The 20,687-nt window shown below is 36.9% G+C and overlaps 1 protein-coding gene across 19 annotated transcripts in view; it reads right to left on the reverse strand.

The window, feature by feature from the left end:
• Positions 1-20,687, reverse strand: part of kcnma1a (potassium large conductance calcium-activated channel, subfamily M, alpha member 1a) — a 230,144-nt gene that overhangs the window by 66,709 nt on the left and 142,748 nt on the right. For all 19 annotated transcript variants that reach the window (XM_047352359.1, XM_047352356.1, XM_047352353.1 and 16 more), the window contains exons 5-9: positions 20,100-20,211; positions 11,370-11,445; positions 10,912-10,987; positions 6,919-7,089; positions 4,062-4,153 (exon numbers count right to left, since the gene is read on the reverse strand). In XM_047352359.1, coding sequence (XP_047208315.1) covers positions 4,062-4,153; positions 6,919-7,089; positions 10,912-10,987; positions 11,370-11,445; positions 20,100-20,211 — 527 coding nt within the window. The remainder of the gene's footprint in view (positions 1-4,061; positions 4,154-6,918; positions 7,090-10,911; positions 10,988-11,369; positions 11,446-20,099; positions 20,212-20,687) is intronic.

Raw genomic sequence — 20,687 nt, forward strand, 5'->3', positions numbered from 1 at the left:
CGAGAATCTAGCCTATATGGTAACGTGGCAAGAAAAAGCCACTGCTGAAAGATATCCTTAACAAGTCCTGTTACAGCAAATGTATGGAAGAAGATGAGATGATCAAATAAGACCAAAATTAAACTTTTTGATCCACATCCAAAGCACTTGGTGTGCTACAACACTAGCTAAGCAAATCCCTAAACACTACACATACAGCCAGAGCTAAAATGACATGGTTTAGAGTATAGCATATTAATGTTAGAACGACCCACAAAAATGACAGAATTAAATCTGTTTCAGAATTTGTAATAAAATGTTAATATAGGTTTTTTGCACACTCTCCATCTCTGGATGAGCTGACGTTATTTGGGAAGAGAAAAGGACAACAATTTCAGTCTCTAGTTGTGCAAAGCAAGGAGAAGCATATCCCTTCAAGCTGTAATTGCGGCAAAAGGTGCTCCCGCAAAGTATTCACTCAGGGGGCTTATATTCAAATGTAAGCTGCATTTTGCAGTTTTTAATTTGGGTAAAAACACACCTCTTTACCTCAAAATTAAGCAAAACTTTATGTTGGTCTATCACATAAGATCCCAATAAAATACACTGAAGGTTGCAATTGTTATGTAATAAAGTTCATAGATACTTTTGACAAGGCACTGCCTTAGTATAAAAATATGAAATTAAATCAAAAAAAGCATATTGTTGACACATTCTTTACAACAAAATGCAGTAAAACAATCTAGAAACTTGAAAGAAAACAAAAAACAAGCAGCACAAAAATATGAAATGCAACAGGGTATCACTGTGTGTGCACACAAAACATGCACACTGACAACATCCCAGGATGTCCTTGGGGGAAACATAGAACACGGAAAGAAAAAGCAGAGAGCTCAAACATCAGCAACAGAGGTCACTCAATTGCTACTGCTCTTATCCTTAAGTCAGTGATGAAAATTTCTGCAAACCCAATCATGAAAATGTTGCAATTTTTAACTTTTACTCCATGTTAAGTTTTCAACCCCCTTTCAGGAAACAGAGACATTGTTTAGTGACACTTCTTTCCTAAATACTCAAAGATGGAAGGCCTTTCTCTTTTCATCCAGTGTGACTATGTCTGGGTCTGCACACTTAAAATGGCTAACCCTTTTCTTTTTCATTTTTCCAAAAGGTCTCTTGACAGGGTTCAGCCAGGGTTAAAATCAGTTTCTGTGCCAAGCCCTTGGCTGAAGTCGGGTCTAATGGAAACTATAGAGTCATAATGGAAACCACAGAGCCCTGAGTACAGTTGGTGCCAACAGAACATAACCCTGGTCATTACTACATCAACGTACGAGCTGTCACTGTGCTCATGGGTGTATGCTACACTGCAAAAAGAATTTTAACCAAAGCTAACATTAAACATAAATCAAAAGTGGATCCAACCCTTCAGCTTCCAAATAGCCTTAAAGGTTTGTTTTAAATGGCAGCAGAGGTGAAATACTGGTTGTATTTAAATTAATTTAAAATGTATCATGATCTCATCAATTGAAAGCTCTATAATCAGTCAATTACAATAATCTGCTGATCTCATTTCCATTTTGCTTTTCATGTGTCAACAGCTGCTAAATGGTAATGCACTAAAATCTAGGCACTACCAGAAAGCCACATGACAAACCAATTTTTGATAATAGCTTATTCGTAAACGTATCTAAATTAGTTCTGCAAAACTCAGAGTTTGCATGTTTTGTGGGTATTTTATGATTGTTACCATGTGTCTGACCAAAGCAAAAGGATGCAGAGGGAGAAAAATAAAGTGAGAGGGGGAAATGATCCTCAATTTTGACAAGGGTTTCACTCAGCACCCTTCTGCGAGTGAGGGCTGAAGTCACTAGCTAAACACAACATTTCATCACTTATCTCAGTGACAGGCGAATGTTACAGAACAAAGGCATTTTTTCCCCCTTAAAGCACTATTGTACTGCTGACTCTACAGACTGTCCCCCTACTGAAAAGAATAACTGAAACTGATGGGAGCAACAAGGAAGAGTGAAAGAAAGGTAGAGAAAAGGCAAGATGATAGCATAGACAATTAGCAGAATAGAGAGAAAAAGAAGAGGACTAGTCTACCTGTTCTGGACAGACACCACATCTGTTAGTTTTAGTGCTAAACATCAGTAACGCTGCTGTTTGACTGTTTCCTGTCTTGCCACGTAAGGTGGTCCCCTGAAAAACCTATGTTATGCCAGTCTAAATATGAGGGAATTTCCTCATGAAGGGAAGCTCCTGCTCTGAATAGGATATGTCTATTGGGATCAAGGGGTGCTGAATTCACTGCCTTCTGTTGCATCAGGGCAGGATATGTTACGTTTGCCATGACATCACTGTCTCTTTTCAATTATTTCTTCACACTAAAGTATCAAGTGACCATGTGGAAAAAAATTTAATGTCCTAAGAGTGCCCTCCGAATGGTCAGATAATTATGAGCAGAATTAATCATAAAGTATAGTAAGCTGTCACTTTCAGTTTTAAGCATCTAGCATGCCAAAGTGAGTGAATCTTTATCAGCGCAGACAGAATAGGGTAGCCTGAGCAGTTATTCAAGCCGTGATTAAATTAATATATCAGTTCTGTAACAGAGGTGCTAAAATGATTAATATATGGCCTGGGAGAGCAGCAGGGTGTCTGGTGTTGAAACGTTTGGACAGAGGCAACATGGCTTATCTGGTGATCAAACTGTGCATGCTATAATGTTGAATGTGTAGTTATGCAAAGCATGAGTGTTATATTCCTATTTTATATTGTTTTTCTACGCCACTGAAACGAATGGCAGATACGCAATAGTGTGATCGGGCTTAGGTTTGAGCCACAAAGGGAAGAGAGGAGTAATGTACAATAAGCATTGTGGTACTCTTGTACAATTAGTAAACTGACCAATGTGTCACACAAACTTCACAGTCGAATCCACGCACACAGCAAAATACAAGAGACAAACGGATCAAGCAGGCAAGAGCAAGCAAAAAGCAATTGAGAGCCTCCAATGGGAGCGAGGCATCCAGCATTCAAGGGTGTGGGAGCTGACTGAAGATCAGGGCCAGAGAAATGTCAAGCACGGATGATGCAATGTGCTACAGCAGTGACAAACGATAGCGATTAGGGCTTTTTCATCGGTTTGCAGGTAATGAAAAGCCATGAGACGGCAGGTCATAAAGAACATCCCAGATATGATGCAGCTGAGGAAAAGGTGTAAAACATGCAGAACTAACTCAAGCAAAATAAAACAAAAAGTAAAAATAAGGTAAAATAAATTATATCTTGCAATGGTCATTGAGATTGATGATGCTTGATAAGACCACCAATAATAATGCACTTGCAGATGTTTCAGTCCTTCTATGATCTCGTGGGAAAATCCTTTAAAAGTGGATAGTAGGGATTTCATGACTCTTTGCTTCTTCTTAATGACCTTTTTTATGCTTAACCCCTTTATAGATGCGTTGGACATTCATTCATATTACATAGAAGAACCACAGGTTAACATGTTGCAGGTCAAAAAAGTGTAGCAGTCATGAAAGCTCTTTTTTCCAAATTAAATTATAGCGCAGCACAGGATGTCTCAAGGACAAAGAAAGAAAATGAACAGCACATGGATGACTTAAGGAAAGAATTGAATGAAGGAAAGATAGAGGTAGATTCAGAAAAAGGGTAGGCAGAGGAAGAGTATAAGCAAGAGTGAAGGGGCATGAACATGTGTGTCTTAATGGCCAAGGTCTCCAGTCACGCTGTGTGACTTGATCTAACTCGTTTTTACTATTTTTACTAATATCAAATGTCAAGTTAACCAACCCCCAATGTCATATAAACTTACAACAGGGGGTGCACTTTAGTCACACAACCACACCTTGTCTGGATTTCAACTTACTTTCTGCCTCGTGTCGAGTTATAACTCCCTCCGTATTTCTTCCGATTAAGGATGAGAGCAGCAATTTCTGGCACGTAGCGAGCAAACATGGCCTACATGCATGGAACAGAAAAAAGAAAAAAAAAGCATGCAGAGAGGGTTCTACCGCACACATAAAAACAGCAGAACCATCAGGAATACTTACTTTCTCCCATTAACCGCACTATAGGTACCACCATATTTCTTGCGGTTTCCTATTAACTCTATGATTTCAGGGACGTAGCTGGCAAACATGGCCTAAGGAGGAGATAGAAGACAGAAGAAGAGACTAAAAAAGACTACTATGCCAAAGAGTAGGTGGTGGAGAATGCGAATCCAATTTTCTTAGATGAGAAAAGTTTTGTTTGATTGTAATCTGCAGAGATCTGTTAAACTTCACTTACAGGAGAAATGTCTTCGTGAGGCAAAATATTTTCTTGCATTTAATGTTTTAAGCCCCAGTATGGTAAGACTCTTCAGGATCAGGTTTGGTAAGTGGAGAGAAATTTTGTCACAGCTGGAAAACTGTCAGTCTGTGATGGCACCAAAAACCTTTCTGGGTGGTGGAATTTTAAAACTGACGAACAATTTTGGAAAAAAAAAAGCCTATGTGCCATGTTTTGTCCAAAAAACACAAATGAGCTGGCAGGTAGATTTGAAAAGGCCCTCCTGATGGTCCACAGCTGCAAAACACATCAAGACTCATTTGTTGGGCTAAATAATGAGCTGGATGCATTTTGCAAAGTTTCACAGCCTTGAATGAGATCAGGGTTGTAATTAGGGGAGATGCTGTCACTAGGTCAGTCATTGGTGTTCATCCATCAATAAAAGCTTAAAATATCTGCTATTAGACCATAAGGAGTGGATATGCACAAGAAATAGACTGGCAACCTGCTTTAAGTGTGACTGGCCCTGACCAGTGACTGGCAGGTCAGAAAATAAAATTTCCAACTTGCTTTGATTAATGAATGCACCATAACTAATGCTTCCAGGTCACACAGACCAAAACACACTTTAGTGTGGAAGTTGTTACTGTTTTAAGAAGACTCAAAGGTAGCAAGGTTTTACAATCAGATTTTTTAAAAGTTAATTCAGAGGAAGTACAGAGGAAGCACAGGAAGCAATTTAAGAAAACTGGGTTTTATATGGAGGGATAACAGCTATTAATTCAGGCTACCACAACAGAGAACTAGACTTCAGCAGGGGCTAGTCATTTACAAGTTTATAGTTTTGATAAATTTTTGGTTCTAAAATCTTTCAAACTTCCAGCTCCATGATGCATTGTGAAACAGTAGTACCACAGTATTAGGAAAACAATCTCAAAGGTTCTTATCAATTGGCACTGCTTGGTTGGATATAGTTGCCCTGCATAAATAAAACATTTATTTGTATCTCCTCAAAACATTCTGAGAAATATATTGTTATAGCTTGCAGTCAGGTTGCTCACTGAGCATACCACTTAGAAAAAACTAAGAATTTAAAGTTGTAAATCAGCTAGGTTGGGTTTGAACTTGTTTCCATCACAAGTAGCCACCAGCACTTCGTCCAATTAAACTGTGTCTGCTTCAAGTTAATATTGGGAGTTCTTTTTATTTTTCCCACTGCATTTTTGTTTAGAGAAGAATTTAAAGAAGCAAAAATGTGCTTGAACAACCCATCTTGTTTGACTGTTGGATCACAGTCAATTTATTTGCATTTACCTTGCAAAAAACTGACTTCAATTTATCTTCTGGGTACCACTAAAAGCAACCAAAGTACCACAACTTTTACCACAGTTTTAGGACCACAAATCCAGAGAATACACACTGTGATAGAAGTTTACAGTTAGTCATGTTAACCGGACTAATTTTGCTAATTACTTATAAAGGATGCTAATGACCATTTACAGTTTCAACTTCAAAAAAATTTTTTTTTGTTTGTTTTAAATTAATGAGTCAGTTTTGCAGCAACTACCCTGTTTCAAACACACACACACACAAAAGAAAGTCATCACTGCTCTGAATAAACACAGTACCATCATACTTATTGACAACTCAAAGCAGGGAGGCTATAAATAACACTAACAAGTATGATTTTTAAAGATAAATCCAGTCAAAGCTTAACAACGACAGAGATTGGAGATCAAATAAAAATCTCTGATTTGTCCATCTAGTGCAAGGTGTAATGTTAGGGGTCTAATTAGATTTTAGTCTTTAAAATTGTTCTAGCCTGGAGTCATTATTCAGCCACCGCTGCTGACAGAAAGCATGCTAAAGTGCCTACATAACGACTTCCAGAGCTTTCAGCTTTCTGAAAAACACACAATCTATCATCATGAGAATGAAGCTACACATCATCACACATGTGTAAGTAATAATCAAACTGCCACGAGTCCAAATTCAGAAAAAAAGTAACTGTGATTAGGCTAAATCCTTAATCCAGAGCCCTCCAGCTGCGTGCCGGTGTGTGCATGAGTGCTTACAGGTGTGCGCATTCATGCATGCCCGTGTTTACGTTAATGTGCTCATGGCAGGCCAACAGGATGCTAGATATTAAAGAGGTGAGGGAAGGAGTGGGGGGCTGCTGTTGCTGTGGTACCAGTCAGGACCGGCCTGAGCCTCATCTCCCTGCCCCTGTGTTTGTTGGAAATATGGGAAGAGACACGGAAGGAGGGGTATCCTAAAACCGCAACTGCTTTTATAAGAGAATAATATAACAATATTATGATACAAAAGCATATAATCCAACATATATAGGAGGAACAAATAAGGGGGAGCGGACAAAGGAGCACTACGACCTGTAACCAGAGCAGACAGGATACAGTAGGCTAAACAGGAGGATACTGTGACAGATAAATAACATGTACAGGAAAAGGCAACAGAGGTTACATAATTTTAAAACATATCTTGTTAACGTATCATATATTTCATACAACAAATATTTACAATTGCAGTCATGATTTGAATTAGGCTTAAATGAGATATTGATGGAGACAGGCAGGATCTAAAAGTGAGGGGAGGGAGGAAGGTAAAATCTGATTTTACCAAACCACCGAGGATGAAGAAGACCATAAACAGGCGGCCCAAGGTTGTTTTTGCATAGACATCACCATAGCCCACTGTAGACATCGTCACCATCAGCAGGTAGACGCATTCCCAATAAGACAGCGTCTGGAAATTTGTGAAGCCTTCCCAAGGATCCCCTGAGTTTTCTACCTACAATAGAAATGGGAGCAGAAGTGGTACAGAAGATTAGAGATGACACTCACTAGCAGTTCCTAAACTAATTTCCTAAAACTGAATAAATCCAGAAGAGCTGGGCTTTGTTTTTCCATCATATCAGGCTTTGACTACCATCTAGTGGTGACATTATGTAATGCATGATGTGTTGCTGAACAAGGCTGATTTGTAGTTTATATTAAATTTATCTAAAAAATATCGATTCAATTGCTTTACTTGTTTGTGTTTGACAGTATTTAATAAAAGAAAACAAGATTAACAAGGAGGTACACCTTTGGGTTACTGTCATCTGCTGATTTTGTTTCTGTTCAGCTATAATGAACTCCACTTATCAAACAGGGCTTCACAACTGCTGGGACCACAGCCATGGGTTACAAAATGAAAGGCCAGAACGAACCTTTCTGGAACTTTCACAATAAATCTCATTAACCTACTTCCAGCACAACCAGAAAGGGGGTAACAGCGGACCTCCCGTGACGTTACTGTTTGAATAAAAACCCCGCTTTTGCAACAAACTGAACTCTTCCACGCAGGTCCCCAGTGGAACTGGACGGAGGGACACAGCGCACTAATGTCTCTTTGCTGGCAAACAGAAATAACTCTTCAAACTGGATCCAAGAGTGTCATACGATCACGCGATCATATGCACTAAGTTAAGTAGGAATTAATTGCTATTTGTGTATCAGGTATTCATTCATGAACGGGGGTGGTTAAGGTACAAGCCTTGCTTGACTTTTCTCTCTGAGGTCTACAGAAGCAAACTGTGTTCCAGAGAGTTCCCAGCAGAGACCCTGTCTCTACAACACTGAGTTGAGCAGTTTTTCCTGGTCTGAAGGAAGGACAACGGGACCACATCACCATGGTTACAGCAGTAACGTGCAGTTTGGCCGGCCGACAGAACGAGCCGCCCCACCCCACGGCTACGGAGGTTAGCTGCAGTTAACCCTTTGTTCACTGGATGCTGTCTTCAACTTTGTCGCCCTGGACAACTTTTCCTCAGCACGGTTCCTGTAAGAGGTTGTGTTTTGTGCAGAGAGAAAAAATTTAGAATGAAATAATCTAAATATTTTTCATTTTATGACGTTTGGTTTTGTTTATGTTGAAAACTCAGCCATCTGCTCAGTTTGTGATCTGGGTTTTTTGGGGATTTGTTTAAGTTAAGACAAACTTTATTTAAAGGGTGATTTTAAACACAGAAGATCGGCCATAACACGCGGTCCACGCTTATGCATTTTAACCCTTTTTATTAATGGTATTTTAAAGGTATGTGTTTGATTCTGATGATAAGCTATAAGCTTCTTTTGTTAGCTTTAACAGCTAACAGCTAAGAACACGTGCTTGCCTGCTAAAGATCATCTATCCAAAAAGGTTGTTAGTTTTCAATCTAGTAAAATGATATTTCCCTAAATATTATTTTACTAAACTTGATAACTAAGTAACACAATTAAGCCCATTTCTCAAAGATTTGGTTCTTATTCAAAATAATATTTCTTTAAATATTATTTTAATAAATAAAGGCAGCTAATTAAACACCATTGAGAATTGGTCATCCAGAAGGTTGGTTTTATTCAGCAAATCATTCTTAAAATGTTATTTTATTGAAATAATATTTTATCTGATCTTGCATTGTGAATGGTTGTCTAAAGGTTTGCTGATTATTGCCTAAGTTAGTTCCAAGATTAACTGAACTTCATTTCCAGATTCTTCAAGATAATCCTTGGTTCTCAAACATAAACATTGCATGGTAATGTTGCATCACTTTTTCAGTAATGGTTTCAACCATCTTTAATCAACTTGTTTATATTGTACATGGCCCATTAGTCTTCCTTATTCTTTCATTCTGCTTGGTAGTTTAGTTAGATTGTTTTAGCATAGTAAAGAGTTTGTTGATTGAAATATGTTTGACTTTGAGTTGACTTATTTTTTGTTAAATTCTTGTATTTTAAGAAATTGTGTGAATTCATTCCATGTGTGTGCAGAGTTTATGCTGTTCAATAATGTCAGAGCTTGGCTCACCCCTTTCAATTTTGTCCTAATACCATCGCCTTACTGGGCTGGTATTCACAGGACAACCCTTAACAGACCAAAATATTATTTGATAAAATATTAGAGTATTAATATTAAATATTAAATAATATATTCATATGTTTATAGTGTTTATGACAACCTCTGTAAAAAGATCATTTTTCTCGGAAGTCTATAAGATCATTACTTCTCCATCTTAAACTGTTGCTTCAGTGGCACAGTAAGATGTGTCTCCAGACAGAGGTCTGATCATAAGTTTAAATAGTTTAAATAAGTGCAAAATGTTGAATTTATTGTGAAACTTCTCTAATCCAAACAGCACCAAGATAGACACTCAAAAATATATGTATAGCCACCTAATTCTAAATCCTAATATTCCTAAAACCTTTACAAAGTGTCTGAAAGTTTTTAATGAGCCCACTGTCTATTAACGGCCTGCCAGAAATCACGATCAACTCCAACAGATTGTTTCTCTTTGCCAGCATTAAATGGATTTGTCTAACAGCACTTATTGGATTGTCTAATACTCAGAACAATGGGAAGGTTCTAAAAACTAATTAAAGTTTTAAGGAAGAGAACTCAGATTTCATGATAGTCAGTTCAAAGGTACTTAAGAGCAGGTTGTTTTGATGTGTAAACATTGTGAAGAGCTCTAAAAGAAGTTCTAAACTGTGACTGTCAGACAAAAGGAAACCGGTTATGATATTTAAGAAAAATCCAGGAAACCACCAAGACTCAAGTCTATCATAAACTGGAAGCCCCATGAAACACCAATACTATTGTCTACAGTGGAGCAATTTTTACATTTTTAAAGAACTGAGAGAATAGAAAGATGTACCTGCACTAAACGAAATATGTTGCTGCCCACATGATTGGGCAAAATGACATTTGAAGAAAAGGTTTATTTCAAGACAAGCAGCAAATTGACCTCTTTGACCATGGTAACAAAAACTATGGTTGTAGTAGTCAAAATGTGGCTTTCAAACCTCAGAGAACTGTACTAATTGTATTGTATTAACTACTGCATTGCAAAAGGTAGATGAAACAATGAAAACAGAGGACTACCTCTATATTCTTTAACCTCACCACAAATCACCAGCTAGCTGATTAAAACTTTAGATCGGATATTCCAATAGGACAATGATCCTAAACACAGAAACTATGGAACGCTGGAATAAAGGAGGCTAACATTATTTTAGGACAAATCTTCCCTGTGCTCCAACTTCAACCTCAATAAAAAAAATGTGGACTATGTTTAAATGTAGGGTCGGTCCCACTAAACCAACCATTTAAAAGAAAATCTTCTAATTTAGCCAAGAACAGTGGCCAAACCAAATTAAACCAAAAGTTTGTTCATGGCTACAAAAAGTGTGAACCAAGTGTAGTTTGTCAAAAGGCATTTAAACCACCATTAGTGGAGATGCATGTACAATATATTTTAATCTTCTATGTTTACATTTGACCTGTTGTGAATAAGACAAAATCTTGAACACCAAATTCTTTGTTGAGAAAAATAATGAAATCCTCAGAAGGAGGGTTTCAAACAAATATTTAAAAGGCCAAAACTTAGGGTGACATTCATGCATTTACGAATTAATTTAACCTTCTGACAAGAACTGTACATTCGGCAGTAGGCATATATACTTGAAAAAATGTAAACGTAAAACATTTTATTCTAACATCTTTTCTTGCAAGCTATTCTTTACTCGGCTCATTTTTCATCACATCGTGGATTAGTAGCCATTAGAGAACACTATGTATTAGTTCACCTACCAAATGTATAAATCCAGCCGCAGTGAGCCATGTGCTTATAAAGATGGAACACAAGTTCACCAACTTGATGGAATTGCTGGATTGGAGACAAATAATCATACAAATTATAGAAGAAACACATGACCGCAACAATTGGTCCAACTTGACGATCAAAATAAGATTAAATAAGATAACAAGATATAAAAACATCCTCACTGAATAAATAAAACATAGAACAACCTTTTCAAGACATTCTGTTATCAAAAACTTTTATAAATAATGTTTATGAAAATAATGTGTAGTTTGTGACTATAATGTTTTATTTTCATATAGAAAAATAATTACAAAGAGTCCTTAGATATGTAAAAATGTTTAAGCTTAGGTAAATCTAAGATAAAGACTACTGGACACAAATATTAAGGTGGCAAAAAAAAGGAAATGTATGTGTCATTACAAAAAAGGTTTGTTTTTTTTCTTACCTTGTTTTCAAAATATTTAGGAATTGTAAAATTTCTGAAAACTGAATCAGTCTTAGCGCTCTCAGAAATCTTAAACCTGTTTGAAAGAGAAACACAAATACAGAAAGGGGTGAGAAATGGCCTGCAGTAGCAAGAAAGGATTTTAAGGGACAAAACAACACTTATCAATGAGATTTGTGAAAACACACAAATGGGGCTAAATAATAGATGTTGTCAAGGCTGGGAAAATATTCATACGATGTTAAAAGTTAGGAGGAACATTGCATAAATAGAGCCTCAGTGTAAATCCAGGAACACCAGTAATTACTGAATGATTATAATATGACATCCTATCATTGTTGTTTTACGTAACATGGCTGATCCCATGAAAAATGCATCCATGTTTGTGCTTTTGTCAGTTGATGTGAAAAGAAGTCACACTAATCTGCACAGTCAGAAATGCCCACAATCACTCAGACTACCTATTAAAACCAAACCTCCAGATTATGCATACATCAACACTAAAATTCTTACCCCAGTTGGAGAGAATATGCAAACAGGACCAAAGTGAATGGTAAAATCCAGTTTGTCCTCTCCTGTGATCCTGTCCATGATGGCTCTGCCTCACCCTATATCCATTCTGAAAAAGATCTCCACAAGATTTCTTTCGCCTCCAGGTCTCCTGGAGGTTCTGTAAGTTGACATCGCAGTGTGTGCGGCGGTAGACAAGCAGCTTAGGAGGAATCATTGTTTCAAATCCTCCAGTGGAGTCAGAAAATTATTTAAGATCAATTCTGTCTAAGTTCGCCAAAACGATGTAATTTTTCCTACAAAAATCAAGGGCTTCAGACAGAAGAGCTCTAAAACAAACCGGAAAGTAAACGTTTATCTTGAGAGTCCAGTCACAGAATGTCTACATGGTCAAAATGTCAGCTCTAATAAGAGTGTTTTTTTCACTCAGTTGTGTTAGAGTGCCCTTAATCCCCACTACACAAACCGATTTACCTTTCTCCAGGCCCCTGTCAGAGCATTACTGTTATCTCCTGCAGAGCTATCTCTTGCTCTCTCCCTCCCTCCATCAGAACACTGCTGTGTTGCACCTAATTTTCAAAAAGGTCTGGATCCTGCCAAGGATTAGCAGATATGAAAATAATGCAGGGGGAAAAAAACAATAATCCTTATTCAAAATGGGGTGTGCTCTGCTTTCATTGTGGTATTTCAAGTCAACTCTAATGTGGGAAAATGTTATAGTAGCATCACTCGCCAGAGAATCTGTAATACATTTTTATACATCAACATTTTTGTATGGAGTCTCCATATCTTCCTATCTCATTTTTTTCTCATTTACAAATGTCCTCACAATGTCCTTGCTGCTACAATTCAATGCAAGACTCAACATTATGTATCGAAATGTAGGCAACTAGGGAGGAAAAGCCCTCGATTGTGGTGCTAAGGCTTTATTACAGGTCTAGAGGACATCTGCAGGTCAAAGTGTTTAAAGCTGAATAAGAAAATGAATTTAAAAATAATCTGATTAAAATAAACAACTGATTAAACTTATAATTTATCCATAACTGAACATGTTACACAGTATATTTGTGGTGTTACACAATACATTTAAGATGCCATTAAATAACATTTTGTCAGAGTAAAATACTAATTTATAGTATTCCATTAATACTCTTTCAATTTAATCCTAATATGAAAATTAAGAAATTCTTTAAACAGATGACGCTGTCCTTCAACAAACACCAGTAATCTCAACTGGATAGAACACCACTGGGATGAATTAGAGCGGAGACTGGCAGCCAGGCCCTCTTGTCCAGCATCAGTGTCTGACCTCATGAACGCACTTGTAGAAAAATGGTCAGACATTCCCATAAACACACTCCTAAACTTTGTGGAAAGCCTTCAGGGAAGAGTAGAAGCTGTCGTGGCCACAGAGGGTGGGCTGAAACCCTATTGGTCAAAACTGGGATGTCATTAAAGGTTTTTCTTACGTGTGTTAAGGCATATCAGCAAATATTTTAGTAAATATAGTGTATATCAATGTATATAGGTCAGAATTATCATTGTAAAGATTAAAAGGAATGTTCTTTATCATAATTTCACTGTGGTTGGTGTTATTTAGACATCGATATTTATATTTTCAATATGTTAATTCAAAATAACTGAATCTGACTGCACTGTTCAATGGTTAGGATTAATTGGAATATATGTACCTGATTTTTGTGAAGTGCCTTGAGATGACATGTGTTGTGAATTGGCGCTATATAAATAAACTGAATTGAATTGAACTGAAAATACATGTTATGGAGTTTTGTAATTAAATATACAGGTATATAATGATGCAGATTGTGTTACCCAAAATAAATAACTGGTGTCATGTTTGGAGACTATAAAAGTCTTGGAACTTATATTTAATGAGGTAATTTGTTAACCAATAGGACCTACAAAACCAAAAAACACCACAGATTTTTTTATTTTTTTATTTGATCAGACATGACTCTGCAAAACAGTAAACTAGGAACTTGTACTACCACTTTATTTGTTAATTCAACACGTTTTTAGGTTCCAGGTGCTCTAATTTGTTCCTCACACACGTTACATTTTAATTGTTTATTTCATTATTTCTTGACCTGAACAGACCTCTCACTTTTCTAGCGTAGAAACACACGAATGTGCTGAAACGTATCTACAAAAACCTAATCAATACATATTTTTGTGGGTTGTGGTGGTTTTAATTTATACCTTAGGTCATAAAGGTATAAATTAAATGAAGAAAATTTGCATCTAATGAAAAATGCTGAGCAGTGAAAACTTCACCCCAAAGCTTCAAAATTGGGTTAAAGCTGGCATTTATTTCAAATGGATCTTGTAAAAAACTAATAAATATCTTGTGATATGGTGAATTTTTACTTTATTAAGGTGTGCAAAAACAATGTTGAACTACAATCTTTCATGTAAAGGAGTTCAGTTGGGATTTATTTATAGATATTGCTGTCCCCTATGGATTTGACTGTATTTGTAGATTTTCAGTTAGGCCGAGTGAGGCAACTCTGTAACTTGGGGTTGTTTCGATGGAATCATCATTTTGTTACACTTTATTGTAAATATATAAAGGAAGTAGAAAAAGTAGTTGTTATTTGTGGTTAAAGAGAAATCAGAATTGGCTAAAATTTGTATCGGCAGGTTAGAGTTCTACAGATCCGTAGATCAGAAGCTGTCCAGAAAATTTCTCATTTGTTAAACTAAAGGTATTTAATTTTTAAGATAGCCAATAACTTGTTGTATTCTGGCTTATGGTAAATAAATCTAGTAAATTTACATCCTCCTTTGTTAAATAATACTGACCAAGTTTGCCTCTTAAGCATCGCTGTGTGTGTTAGTATGAAGCACTGTGTTTGTTTTGCACTGGGCATCTGTGTATGTTGGTAGTATTCTTTTTATTTCTAACACTTTGTGGTACAAATGTCTGTTCATATCTCAGACCTCACTTCTAAAGCACAAGCAAATAAAAAAAAGTTAAAAAATAAAACAGATATGCTTAAAAGTCCTCACTAACATAGTGATTTATATGCATTGGCATCCATGTTTAAAAAAAAACATCTCAATGAAATTTTCTTCCTTTAAGCACGCAGTTCTGAATGTGAAAATCTCTTTTTAGCACATGCCAAATCCTCTGTAAACTATCATGAACACACACACACGTGTCAGCTCACATGATGCCCATTCAAGAAGGTTTTTACGGCCTGTGCCAATGCTTACTTCATTGAGGCTTTACGAGGCACGGTCTCTTAGTCACACATTTTGGTGGGATTGTTTTATCAATCAGCATTCAGAGATGTTCCATCTTGAATAATACTGACAGTTAACTAAGCCAGGCCTAGATTACATGATGTTGTACTGCTCTTACTTATATCAACATCTTTGGGCTGAGATAGTAGTTATAACTTACTTGCTTCTCCTGAATGTGCTTACTGCCAGCAGCCTATAGGACATATGAGGCATTTGCACTCACGCCCATGTCAGGCACATAAGCCTCTTTCAACACTATAATACAAGGGATAAGAGAATGTTACACTAATTCTCCTCTAGGAGGCAGTATAAAGCTGAATTTAAATCGCTGCCTCAAAGCTGTAACACTAAAACTTCAACACTTTTTTTTACCCCGCTTATAGTCTACTCTAGTTGACTATCAGCAAATAAATTTGCATTGTCAAATAGTTTACTAATATATTACTTGAGTCATTTGTTGTCAAAGTAATTTCATGTTGCAGATGAAAGAGAGAGTCGAAAGCCAAGGCTCAGTAGCCACAAGATCTATGAGTATCCTTCGAACAGCCACATGCTTATACCGCTCAGTCTCTTTCTAAAGAAAATGTGGGTTCAAGTTGTTAAAGAAGATTAATTTCTCATTCTGTAGAAGCAGAACTCTACATGCTCTTCTAACATTAGCCACACATGGTTATTCTCTTAATCAATGTCCAATTTGCAGAAGCAGAAGGAGAACTTATTCTTCTATAGTGGGGAGTGGTATACTCAGGAGTGCAGGGCAGTGGTCTTTTGACAAGCACGCCTCCAGCAGACTTCGTCAGTTTACAGAGTGAAACAAGAGGTGCTCTAATAGTGATGTATTTTACTGACTGTGAGGTTCCCTATGGAAAGTGATCCTTAATGAATTTGAAACACAAGACCCATTTCTTACAACCACTCTGACGTCCCCTAATAAAGCCTGTGAAGAAACCCTGTACTTAACTAAATGAAATTAGTACCAGTAATAGATTAATGCAATAGAGTCCTGTCAGGTGTTTTATAGGGAGAACAGAAAGATGAAATAATGATTTCAGTTCATAAACAATAAAACTTCAACGTTTTCTTCTCAAGCAGATTCTGAATAAGACACCCATATCTTTCTGACTCTCAGCCCAATTAACAGTCTTTATTTTTCATTCACAGCATGACCACATTCCCTTGTTATTTCAGGGTATCTGAGGCATATTATGCTGTCCTTAACTGACTCTAAATAGCAACAGATACTTTTAGGACACCATCCCTATTCAGAACGCTATCAACGGCCTGTTAGGGTACACCAGATACCACTGCCGAGCTTTACACAGTTATATTAAAAATCTGTGCTTTTCAGCAGTTGACAACATAGCATTTTACACTTGGACAAGAACATAAACTCGTAGCATTAGTACTGGGTGTAATGATGTGTAAAAAGCCATAAAATAAATTCATTCTTTTATTACAGTAGTATGATCTCTCAGCTAAATTTTTGGAAAACCCAAACTCTAATTTGAGGTGATTTATTTAATGGGAAATATTCACACGTAAAGGAAATATTTGTTTTCAGGGTTAGGGTTAGGATAGCCTACGCCGCTTCACAAGGCTGAAGCATACAGGCAAAGGGATCTTTGACCATTCCAACATCTTTCAATCCTCCAGAGTCCTGGGTCTTTTCTTGTGCCATCTTCTCTTTAACTCACCTCCAAGGTTTTCTATAGGATTCAGATCTGGGGAGCTTTTTATTTGTTGTTTATTCACATGTTCTGATTACTCTATTTTTAGTGTTCTGACAGATTGAAAGATTTTTTTTGTTTCAAAGAGTCTTTGATGCCATGCACTTTAACAAGGTTCCCAGGAGCTTTAGCGGAACATCCAGCCCACAGCATCACAGATCTTCCACCATACTTAACAGGGAGAATTGAGATCCTTTTCCACAGATTTCATGCCAGATCCATCTGGAGTATTTGTTGCTGAAAAGCTCAGTTAGGCTCATCTGTTTGGTCAGATGAGACTAATTAAAGTTTCTGAAACATTTAGTAAACGTGTGTTTACATTTGTTGTGGTAGGACAGGAAAGTTTGTTTCTGGATTGTCTCCCCCGTGACTGATTGACCTTTCACTTGTTGCTGCAGTTGTCTAACAGTTGGAGATGTGTTTTACATCCCTTACCATCCTCCTCAATGTGCACGGTGGAAATGAAAATATGTTTCCTCGCCCAAGCTTGTTAACTTTTTAATCATTGCTTTGACCGTAGATACTGGATTGACAAGTTTTAGGAATCAACAAAGGAAAGTATAAATTAAAAATAAGCACTTCAGGTACATTTAGATTTAATGAATTGTTCAATGCAACACTAGTGATTTGGTAATAAAAAACAATTCATTTGTGGATTTTCACTTTTTTCCTGTGTGATGATACTGTATTCCAATAAAAGATAAATTTATCTAAAGGTTTTTTACACATCCTTACCAAGGATAGGAATAATTGAGGAGGTTCCTGTATATACACTAAAATAAGCAAATGCTTATCTTAATAGCATATCGTTTTAAAGATTTGCCACTTTATCCGGTGATCCACTGTTTAACTAAGGAAAGACACAAACTGTTTCAACATATTTGCTACCGTGTAATTGAACAGATCAATCAAGATGCCCCTTTTAAAAGCCACTTTCTCCATAAGATCTGTCATGCTAAAGTATTTTAGACTTTGCCAACATTACAGGGGTATTTCAAATCTGAGGATTACAGTCTAGAAAGACTGACTGCCACTTCCAAGAATTTTTTGAGTTTTTCCCAAAACTGTTCAGTTTATTAATGTTTGTAGACCTCACTATCTAATTTGTGTAAAATAATTTTCTTCCTTTTACCACTATTTGGTTTTTTGGGGGGTTTGTTTTCTATTGCCTTGAATAACTTCACCTTTGCTAATCTTTCTGCTCTGCAAAATATTTTTTTAACCCAATTAGCACAAAAAAGTCCACAAGTTATATACACCTATCTTCCTGTATAAAAGATCAAATGCAGCTGCATTACCTCCCCAAAATAAATGTACCTCATGCAACAATCCCAGCGTAATGATTTTTAATATTCACAGGTGATTTCTAACTAAAGAACATTAGCCAGCAGCCACACTGCTGTTTCAAACTCTTTCATCACCCTCATTAAGACCCTAACGTCTTCAGCTTCCTTGGGCTGAGATGAAGATACCATACATCATGTATAGCAGAAAAAGAAAACTGGCGCTCACTCTCTTAATTCAGTATGCAGTTTTTTTTCTTTGTGAAAATGTCTGGCCCTTCCTAAGAAAACGTTATCAGCTTCTGAGATAACATTTTAAACCATTTTATTTTGATTTGTATGTTTTCAGCAAGTACACAAAAAAACAACAGGATCCAGAATGTAAGTAATCTGAGGGTTCAATGGGAGACTGCAAAAGCATTGGTAATACATGGAGAGACGGGCCAAATTTGATGCAGCATCTGTATCCGACCTGGTACTGATGCCATTCTTGAATCAGATATTGGGTTAAAGCCACGAAACCAGACACCATTTTGACAGTTTGGTACCTAAGTTATGGCTTATACACAAAGAAGTTGCAAACTAAAAAAACAATCTATGCAGATAAATGTTAATGAAAATGAATGAAAAGTGATGTATTGGTTGACTACTTGAAGTTTAATCATCCTGTTGTGACTGTCTGTGGACAGTTTGCCTGCTTCAGGGTGAGCATTCTGCTGCCCATCATCACTGTATACTGAGAAACTGCAGCTAATTGCTGACAAAACTTGTTCAAATACTAAAATTAAAAATGTCATCATATGTCATATATTCTTTACTTCCTTTCACTAAATTAGTAAACTCCTATGATTTTTCTCAATCTCTCAATTACACACACAGTGTAATGTCGTTTTTAGACATGAATAGATAATGACAATTCAAGACAGGCTTTTGAATTTCCCTGTCACCCCATCCCCACACTGTTTGTGGCCAGATTTAGCATCTCTTTAGCTGACGAATATATAGAGACATGAAATAATCATTATGAGGACTATTGTGTGTCAATTTTGTGTACTGGTATAGCCTATTGAAATGGACTTTTAAAAGTATGGACACAAACTGCAGCAGAATGCCTGACAGTGTCTACATGGCTGATTCATATTTGCTTATCCAACATTCACCAAAAACACCAAACGTTTAAGTAAAAGCACTCTGGATCAGACAATATTGGTATCGGTTGACATTTAAATAAAGAAACTGGGATCGGATTAGAACGCAAAAATCCTGGAAAGGAGGATCTCTAATTATCAGCAGTGAGTTTTTTCTATGCCTTATCAGAAGTAGAGAGATAGTGGATCCAAAAAAAAAGAACAGACTTGGAAAGAAAGTCTTTTCACTGCAGTATAATTTAGGGCACAGTTCTCTGAACACAGTGGGAAAAGTAGGTCGTTATGTAATGCAGGTTAGGGTGTTTTCCAGTCTGCTCATGCATGAGTGAGTACAGCAGTGTATGCTGGGATCACACATGCTTGTGCGTTTTTTGTGTGGGTGTGAATGAGCCTATTAGAGGACAGTTATTGACTGCTGTGAGGTATTACAGGTGCAAGGCTTTAACACATCAATTACGAATGAATCTACAGCACAACCACACACACAAATAAGAAAACCACAGCCCCATTCTTTCACTTCCATCAGTCCATTCACTCTGTTGCGTCTGTGTTAGCTGAAACATCAGAGGAACCTAGCCCTGTCACTTCTAATGACAAGGGAGAGTTGACTGCAGCCTCAAGCACCAGGGCCTGAGAGACATGCCCCCACCAAAGAGGAGACAGACGGGGAACCGGGAGGCAAAGAGAGGGATGTGGAGTTATAAAAAAAAAAGATAAGGGGCATGCAAGGATAGAATGCAAAATACAATGGGTAAACAGAGTTTGCTACATGTTATCTTAGATATTGAAACTTACCAAGCCAGCTTCTGTTTAGGTAGACAGAGACAAACACAGGAGGAACAGTGAAGAAGTCGACTACCGAGTTGACCTCCAGCCAGAACCACAGCTTGTCATTGGCTGCTATAAACTGCCAGAAGAAAAGTGACAACAATACCACTCAGCATGGCAACTAACTTAATTTTACACATAATTTATGGGTGTCCTATAAAAAAAATAAGTCAAGAGGCCCATTAAAACTCTGGAAGAGCTGCAAACATAAACCGTTCAGAATATACAGGTCCTTCTCAAAATATTAGCATATTGTGATAAAGTTCATTATTTTCCATAATGTAATGATGAAAATTTAACATTCATATATTTTAGAGTCATTGCACATTAACTGAAATATTTCAGGTCTTTTATTGTCTTAATTCGGATGATTGTGGCATACAGTTCATGAAAACCCAAAATTCCTATCTCACAAAATTAGCATATTTCATCCGACCAATAAAAGAAGAGTGTTTTTAATACAAAAAACGTCAACCTTCAAATAATCATGTACAGTTATGCACTCAATACTTGGTCGGAAATCCTTTTGCAGAAATGACTGCTTCAGTGCGGCGT

The sequence above is a fragment of the Girardinichthys multiradiatus genome, chromosome 22 (assembly GCF_021462225.1).
Source record: "Girardinichthys multiradiatus isolate DD_20200921_A chromosome 22, DD_fGirMul_XY1, whole genome shotgun sequence".
Classification (NCBI taxonomy): Eukaryota; Metazoa; Chordata; class Actinopteri; order Cyprinodontiformes; family Goodeidae; genus Girardinichthys; species Girardinichthys multiradiatus.